This window comes from Sorghum bicolor, chromosome 3 (assembly GCF_000003195.3).
Source record: "Sorghum bicolor cultivar BTx623 chromosome 3, Sorghum_bicolor_NCBIv3, whole genome shotgun sequence".
Classification (NCBI taxonomy): Eukaryota; Viridiplantae; Streptophyta; class Magnoliopsida; order Poales; family Poaceae; genus Sorghum; species Sorghum bicolor.
Window position 1 is genome coordinate 53876625 of NC_012872.2, and position 9103 is coordinate 53885727.

General features: G+C 41.6%; 1 protein-coding gene across 1 annotated transcript; it reads left to right on the plus strand.

The window, feature by feature from the left end:
- Positions 936-3256, plus strand: LOC8082194 (F-box/FBD/LRR-repeat protein At5g22660). The gene is made up of 3 exons (XM_002455847.2): positions 936-2014; positions 2219-2362; positions 2489-3256. Exons 1-3 carry the CDS (start codon positions 1001-1003, stop codon positions 2867-2869), a joined length of 1539 nt encoding a protein of 512 aa, XP_002455892.2. The 5' UTR covers positions 936-1000; the 3' UTR covers positions 2870-3256.

The following is a 9103-nucleotide window of genomic DNA, read 5'->3' on the forward strand; positions in this document are numbered from 1 at the left end:
AAAAATTGTGCAACTCGAGACAAAGATACTTTCGATATTTGATCTCTACCCTTTTTTTTTAAAAAAAAGGAGTCATTCTACCAAACAAGGGCTTCAACTTCGCCATAGAAGTCGCTTTTGCAAAGAAGCCATAACTAGAACCCTTTTGGGAGAAGCCAGATCCAATCATTTTGATGTCGATTGCTTAACATGAAAGGTGGTTAATTATTTGAACATGTACCATTCCCATTCTTTCAGTTTGCAACAAATAGTGGTGGACTGCAGTTCATCACCATCAGCATGGTCACCACTCCATCAAAATCCCCGAAACTCTCACCGCTCTCCCGTGCCCCCTTTTCGGTGCACGGTGGGTACATGGACCAAACCACGTGTTTTCACAATAATTTTAGCTACAGTTACGAGTAACGACACGGCGTGCTCACCACACAGCCACAGGTAGCGTGATGGAAAACCTTGCTTTTTGACACAACTTTTGCACTTTTTTTGTGGGCTTAATTAGAAATTATATCAAGTGTTGTATACGAAACGATGTCTCAAGCAAAAGGAGAGGAGAAGCTAAAGCCATTTCACATTCAGAATCCCAAGCTGCACGAACATGACTTTGCTTGGCATTTTTCCGAGTTCACATTCATAAATATAGAAATAGTGATCAAGTTCATAAGAATTACACGCAAAATGCAACCAATAATGCCTACTCTCATGCACAACTAAAGATAGGTACGTTGGATTGGATATCTGACCTCTTCCATCGTTTTCTTTAAAAAATGTCAGCTTGGTCTTAGAATAATCGGCTTTTCCAAAGAAGCCAGAACTAGAACCGTTTTCAGAGAAGCTAGATTCTTACCTTTTTGAAGTCGATTGCTTAGCAGCAATAAATAGTGGTGGACTGCAGGACTGGTGCGTCACTCTTTCATCACCATCGGCATCCCTACCACTCCACCAAATTTCCCCAAACCCGGCTCTTCCCGCTGCAACCGTGGAGGCGGCTGTGCTTCTCTAGATGGAGAGGCAAGCGGTGAACGCGCACCCGATGGACCACGCCATGGCCGGCACCACCATGAGGGACATCCTGAGCTCCTGGCTCCCGGACCCGCTCGTCTACGCCGACGCCATCCTCTCCGCCGACTTCTCATCCCCCACCGCCGGCGGGGCGGCCGTCGCCGATCAGGACCGAGTCAGCGCGCTCCCGGACAACATCCTCCGCGACATCGTCTCACGTCTTCCCGTCAAGGACGCCGCGCGCACCGCCTTGCTCTCGTCGCGCTGGCTCCCGCTGTGGCGCTCCGCGCCGCTCGTCCTCATCGACGCCCTCCTCGTCTCGGGAGCTGGTCACGGCGGGACCGGGACCCTAGCTCGTGACGCCGACTCCAGCGCGGTCACGGCGGCGGTGTCTCAGGCCCTGGAGGCGCACCCGGGCCCCTTCCGCTGCGTCGACCTCACCAGCGCCGCCATGGTCGCGCACCACGCCGAGCTCGTGCGCTGGCTCTACCTCCTCGCAATCAAGCGCGTCGAGGAGCTCATCTTCGTGAATCGGCCCTTGCCGCTCGACGTCCCGCTCCCGATCGCCATCTTCAGCCTGCCGTTCGTCAAGCGCCTCCACCTCGGCGTCTGGAGGTTCCCCAACACCGCGCAACTCCCCCGTGGCGTTGCCTTCCCCAGCCTCCAGGAGCTCCGCCTCGGCTGCATGGCCATGGATGACAAGGACCTCGACTTCGTCCTCGCCAGGAGTCCAGCCTTGGAGAACCTCGTGCTCTACACGAGCCAGAGGCAAGTGAACCTCCGCATCAACAGCAGCAGCCTGTGGTCCGTGCAGCTGTGCATGTGCGTTGTCCATGACGTCGCTGTCGTGGACGCCCCGCGACTGGAGCGACTCTTCCTGTGGGAGACGATTTCTTCTTTCTCCAGAGACAAAATCCGCACTAGAGTCAAGATTGGGCATGCCCCCAATCTGCGGTTAGTGGGATTTCTGGAGCCGGGAGTACATGTTCTTGAGGTTGGCGACACTGTCATCAAGGTGCTGTATATGCTCTCCTCCCATTTATTTCTGCAATTTGAAAACCGTATACGTACATTACAAATTTGGGATTTGGGACGGAGCTTAGTATATTGCAGATTAGGAAAATTGTATACATTTATTTTTGCAATTGAAGTACATGTTCTTAGTATGTCTTCTCTCTGCATCTGGGACCTTTGCACTGGAAAATCGTATACATTACAGATTGGGACAAAGGCAAGCGCACATACCATCATCCCAAGTGTTAAGATATTGGCCTTGAAGGTGCGTTTCGGAGTCCGCAATGAAGCCAAGATGCTCCCTAGCTTCCTCAGATGCTTTCCTAACATTGAGACACTGCATATTGAGGTGGGTTGATCCTCTGCTTGCTTTGTTAATTTGGTACTCGTATTAATTTCCACTAGCATTTGATTCATGAGAACTAAATGATCTGTATAGCTAGCTAATTGAGCAACTCATTGATTTGTTTTGCAGTCTAGGAAAGCTGATGAGCCAACTGGCACACTCAGTCACAAGTTCTGGCAGGACAACGCTCGTACTGAATGCGTGTCACACATCAGGGAGATTATTTTCCACGAGTACCATGGGAAGAAGAGTGAGCTTGCCTTCATTAAGTTCATCCTCGAGAACGCTGAGGCATTGCAGGAGATGGCGATTGTGTATGTCAATGGTAGTTTCTCCTCATGGGATGAGGCTGACACCAAAGTGATGAAGGATCTATCTTGTGTTAAACGGGCCAGTCAGAACTGTAATATAGAGGTCTTGGAGAGTTCTAATTCTAGAGGAAGTTCTTCTTGGAGCTGCGAGGAGGCATCCGATTCTTGTGTTATTGACCCTTTCGAGTACTGCTACTGAACTATGGCCTGGCTGTCTCGTGATCCAAGCTAGCTTTCTAGGCAAGTGGTTATGGTATTCTCCAATGTTTTAAATAGCGGGCTAAGACGTTTAGCGGTTCATGTCTAAAACAGCTAATAGCGGAGCTAAATCGGGCTATAGCGGGATATAGCGGCTAAATTATACATGAACACAAATAGCGGCACTCTGTCTCAAAAGGCTATAGCGGGCTATAGCGGCAGCAATAACGGGATATTTAAAACTATGGTATTCTCTGCTCTGTTCATTGCAGTATCTATATGTATGTCATTGTCTTACAATGTCGACATGTAGATAGATAGGGAGTCTTCTAGTAGCATATATCATGAGAAGAGTTGTAAGGGCTGAAATTAGCAGCACTTTGACAATTTTGTGGCTTGGTGTTAATGAAATTTGGACAGTCAACATCTTACCAACATTTGTTTATTATATACTACCTGATGGTTTTCCTTTATGGTTATGGTCATTACGGTTCTATTTTAGCATTGAGCAGTGAGGGATTGCTATGTTGAGTTGTTGTGGTAGTTATATACTTTCTTTGTTGCAATCATTTGAGGATCATTTTGATTGATCTGTCTTGTGCTTCTTGTTGGTTCGGATTTCCTATCATGCTGCTTGCTGCAGGTGTCCTATTTTTGATGCTGTTTATCATACCAATATTTCTATGTGTCTTACTTATGTTGTGTAGAGAGTTAAACGAACTCCTTCCCGATCAATAAAAATGATTATTTTAGATTTGAAAATTTATACCAATTATGAAATTATGATGCCTTTTAACCAAGATTACTTCTACTTTTACTAAAAGCAAGTAAAAGGTTAACAACATTATGGGGATACTAGATTATAAGTGCATAGCTAAAGACATTAAAGCTCCTCCATGTCTACTGGCGTTAGCATCTTGGTGTTGAACGCGTGCAGTCATTTCATAACTCCCTTCATGAACTACTCCCACTTGTCTTGGTCACTTGCATTCAGCAGAAGTCATCATTTCTACAATAGATCCACATTAGAATATAGTACATAAGTAGATTTGTTGGGAAATCATTGTTGAGTCACCATTTTGTTCCAGTTAGTCCAAAGCCCAAGCGAAACAAGCAAACACGAACATGCTTAAACTTCCTAGATAGTATAATCTTGTAGTTAGTCCAATTGCCCCCACAAAGTCATTAGTGGACAATGAAACCAGTGACACACTTCCGTTATGCATGCTCGATCCATATCGCCATCAGACACCCAAAGAAGATATGATCAGTAAAATCCAAATCACCTCAATGGTAGCATATTGGACTGCCATGCCATTCCCTATTCTTTAGAGTAATTGCCAATTTGCAATTTGTTATGGCTCTTCAGCCAAATAAACTCTTTTGTTTTCATCTTTAGAAGTTTACACTTCCAAATGGTTTTTTGACTGATGCTCAATGACCCCTCCATTGGATATAAACCTGTAAAGGGGTTTAGTATTAAAGGACTTAGATTTATCCAGCATCCAAAGAAACTCACCCAGTCACCTTGTTGATTTGAATCAATTTCTATTCCCTTTACTAGCTACACCATTGATTCCCACTCCTGAATTTTCTTCTCTAAATAAACACCTCCAGAATTGAATGTCCCAACTTCCCCCTCCATATGCCTGTTTCACATATATAGATGAGAGGTAGGGAACACTTGTAGTAAGATTTGGGAACTGCATCCTCATTGGGGTGTTCCCAATCCAAACATCATTCCATAATTGAATAGAATATCCATTTCTAGCCTTGTAAATTTCCCCAGTGGAATAAATGTTTATGTAGCCCTTACTAGAATTGTGAAGTCCCCCTGGTTTTTGAAAGAAAGAAAGAAAGAAAGAAGAATTTGTTTTTCATATACTTTCTTTAATAAGCGTTCCTTTCATCGTAGTCTTTTACTATCTTCAAAATCCATTTTGTCATCAAGAAATCATTCATTTGATAACTCTAGACCTCCTTGGGCTTTTGGTCTACTCACCATAGACCATTTAGCCATATGACATTTAAAGTCTTCACTGGGTCCTTGACATAAGAATTTGGTTCTTACTACGTTCATATTATCATCATGAGTTCCTTTAGGTAAGAGATAGGAGCCCATGATGTATGATGGCAATCAAACTACTTAGACATGAGGTTGTGAGGATCAACCTCCCTCCTGGGAATATGTGCTTTCCTTTCAAGGCCCAATTTCTTCATCACCTTAATGTTAGGTGAAACCATGAAGGTAGAAATCCAAGGTGCCTATTAGACATGGGGATATCTAGGTGCGTCAAAGGAAGTTCTCCTAAATTACACCTGAGCATATTAGCACATCTCATTTCCCTTTCCTTCCCAATGCCAAATGCATAAACCTTGCTTTTGTGATAATTAATTCTCATCACAGACATCCACTCAAAACAATATAAATCATCTCCAAAACCCATAATTGTCTATATTTGTTCCAGCTATCATCAACACTATGTTATCCATGTGTTAAATATGAGATGCCCCTTGGCATTATATTCGCTAGTATTACAGTATGTGCCCTTGGAAACCGCTTTGTTCCTCAAAGAACTTTTATATCTGCTACTAAGTTAAAGAGTAAAGGATACAAGGGGTCACTCTGTCTCAATTCCTTGTATGTCCTGAAATACTTTCTGTAGACATTGATGTTTATACACACTCTTTTTCCCTTGCACCATTTATATTATCCATTTCCTACATCTTTAGGAACCCTTTTATAGTCACCACTTCTTCTAAGAAATTCAATCTTACTTTGTCATATGCTTTCTCAAAGTCTATTTTCATGATTAAACCTATCTTCTTATGTGTTTTGAGTTCATGTACCGCCTCACAAAGTATTAATACTCCCTCAAGGATATTCCTTCCCTTCATTAACCTTGTTTGACTCTCTCCAGTAACCTCCTTGTCTACTAAAGTTAACCTATTGTTTAGCATAGTAGTAAACACTTTGTAGTCCACATTCAGAAGGCCAATTGGTCTATATTGCTTTGTATTATTTGCCTCTTTGATTTTTAGAACTATACTAATTCTCCCATAGTTTGGTCTCTTGAGGTTTAGGTTGTCTCGTTCAAATCCTTAAACATGGAAATGTATTTTCCGTTTATTATACCTCAAAAGCTCTTAAAGAAAGTTACCCAAATCCATTAGGTCTTGGGGCTCCTTCGCTATTCATTTCAAAGCTTATTTAATTTATATTATTTCACCTCGAATGATCTTATCAATTCCTCCAAATCTGTGATGCAAATAATGCTTTAGGCTTATGCTAAGGAGGAATTTAGTGGACATTCCAATTTTGTGGATAGTGAGTAGAAAATTGAATTATTAAAAGAGAAGAAGGTACAAGCTAGCGTCCACTGTTGATCCTTGGGTACCGGTCATAGCTAGGTAAGGGTCGGAATTTAGTGGACATGCAAATTTGTAGTTTTTTTGGTGGAACCTATTCACCAGTGCTAAGTTCGATGTTCATATTTTTCTAAATTTATTTTAGAATTTAATAGCGCTGTACTTTCAGTGGTAGGTGATATTTCCATCAATAACAAGGTGTCTATAGTGACTTCGTCAATTTCGAGATGTGCTGATATAGTCTTTCGAAGGTGTTCATAGGGGTAAGGTTTGTGTACGTATATTCATAGAGGTAAGTGTGTATGACTGTATATAATTGGAAAAAATAATGTAGAAAATTGGGTTATTAAGAGAGAGAAACTACAAGCTTCCAGTGTTAATGCCTGGGTATAGCAGCCAAAGTCGCAAAGACCCAATGAGATACTATGTATATGAACGCCACCATCGACACATGTCATTAGCGTCTTCACTGCCAAGTTTATCAACTCTCGAGAGTTTGGTTCCCTGCCTCCACCTGCCATGCATTTCACAGGTGTGGTGTCGCCATAATATTTCTTGTCATGCATGGTTTGGTTGATGAGTACTAATATTTAGGCAACCATAAGTACTTCCTCCATCTACAGTAAGAAAGAATGCAACTATAAGTTACGTGCTAGTTAAAGTAATTTACGTTTGAATAAGTTTCTAATGAACATTATTCACTTTTATAACTCTCAATCAATTTATTTTAAAATACATTTCATAATTAATCTAATGTTATTTATTTAATAGTATAAACACTAATAGTTGTTTATTTATAATTGGTAAAATTTAAGATACTAAAATATGACATTGTGCTAGAATTACATTCTTTCTTAGATGGAGGAAGTAAGACGCAACTTCATTATTCTCACCAAATTTCAGTGTGCCTATTTTCTCCATCACAATTTGTTGTGCCGATTTTCTCCTTAACAAGTGTAGCATCCCGCTCCTGAAAGTGATGACTGAAATCCAAACAATTAGAAGGTGTGTATAAAAATCAAAATTAGGTGAAAACAATGAGTAATCACTGTAGTCCTGAACTTTAATCCCCAGAAGTTCAAATAAAGGGTTTATTTGGCTCATGTCGCTACTCGTGAAGCCATAGCTGTGGTCGCGCGCACAAGTTCACATTTGGTGAGAAAATCAGTTCAGAATTTTGTCCAGAAATAAACAACACCAAAATAAACTAGGTATCTAAGTAAAATACAGTGCACCACAAGTTTGGATCACGATCGAAGTAAACACTGGCTAAGGTTAGAGGGCTGCTGAACTACTGGTTTTACTTACTGGTGTTTATGCTTGCCCTTAATATTATGGCTGTGATAAGCATGAAAATGATAGAAAGTATGATCTGCAACAACCAAATCTTGATCCATGAACAACCATAGTCAACGATTGTGGAAGATTCTGTGCTGGAATGTAAGGGGAATCAATTCTGATGAAAAGTGGAATCCCATAAGGGACACCATCACTGAAGCTGGATGTGACGTTTTCTGTTTTCAAGAAACCAAAAGACAAACATTTAATTCTGAATTCCTCAGAAAGTTCAGCCCATATAGCTATGACGCTTTTGAATTTCTCCCCTCAGTCGGTGCCTCTGGAGGCCTCATCACTGCTTGGAAAAGTAACGTCTTTAATGGTCAGTTGGTCTTTCAGAATGGCTTTTCTATCACGGTTAAATTGACCGCTAAGCACAATGGTGACACATGGTTCCTAACAAATGTTTATGGACCCTGCACACAAGATGCCAAGAGGGACTTCATTCAGTGGCTCAAACAGTACAACACCTATGAAAACGATAATTGGTTGATAGTTGGGGACTTTAATTTCCTTAGAAAGCCAGAAAACAGAAACAAACCTGGAGGGGACATCAATGAGATGCTAATGTTCAATGATGCTACCAGCTCCCTAGGATTGGTTGAATTACCCTTGTATGGAAGAAAATATACCTGGACAAACAAGCAACCTTCACCTCTGCTGGAAAGGCTTGATTGGTTTTTTACTTCAAGCACCTGGACTACAAATTACCCTGCCACATCAGTTAGTACTCTGGTCATGCAAACGTCTGATCATTGGCCTTGCAACATAACCATCTCAACCTCAATTCCAAGTGGGAAAGTTTTCAGATTTGAAAATTATTGGATTCAACATCCATCCTTCCTCCAGATTGCACAACAAGGATGGGAGGAAGTTAGTACTCAGCATGACAAAGCAAAAAGGTTCACTGCTAAATTCAAGAATATGAGAAAAGTCTTAAGGGCATGGCAACAGAATCTCTCTGGTCTCAAAAGAAACATTGAAAATGTCAAAACAATCCTCTCACTATTGGAGATTATTAAAGAATCAAGAGACCTCACTATTGCAGAGTGGAACTTTAAAGAAGTGCTGAAATCAAAGTTGAACCAGCTTCTTGACCAGCAAAGAGCGTACTGGAAACAAAGAGGTAAAGTCAGATGGGTAAAGGAAGGAGATGCAGGAACTAAGCTTTTCCATGCATGTGCAACTATCAAGCATAGAAGCAACCTAATTGCTTAGTTGCAGAAGAGTAATGGAGAAGTTGTTCTAAGCCACGTCGAAAAAGAGAAGATCCTATGGGAAGCCTTCAAAGATAGATTGGGACAGTCAGAATTCTCTGCAATGACTTTCAACCTGAGTTTCTTCATAGAAAGCACCCCAGATTTAGATTGCCTGGAAACCCCTTTCATAAGGCAAGAAATTGACTTGATAGTCAAATCCTTGCCAAATGACAAAGCCCCAGGACCTGATGGCTTTAATAATGAATTCATCAAGAGATGCTAGAGCTTCATCAAAGAGTATTTCTATGATCCATGTTCAGCCTTTCAGG

Coding starts and splice junctions, on each gene's coding strand:
- LOC8082194 (XM_002455847.2), top strand. CDS start 1,001: ATGGAGAGGCAAGCGGTGAACGCGCACCCGATGGACCACGCCATGGCC. Junction 2,015..2,218: donor TTGGCGACACTGTCATCAAG/GTGCTGTATATG, acceptor TATACATTACAG/ATTGGGACAAAGGCAAGCGC. Junction 2,363..2,488: donor TTGAGACACTGCATATTGAG/GTGGGTTGATCC, acceptor TTTGTTTTGCAG/TCTAGGAAAGCTGATGAGCC.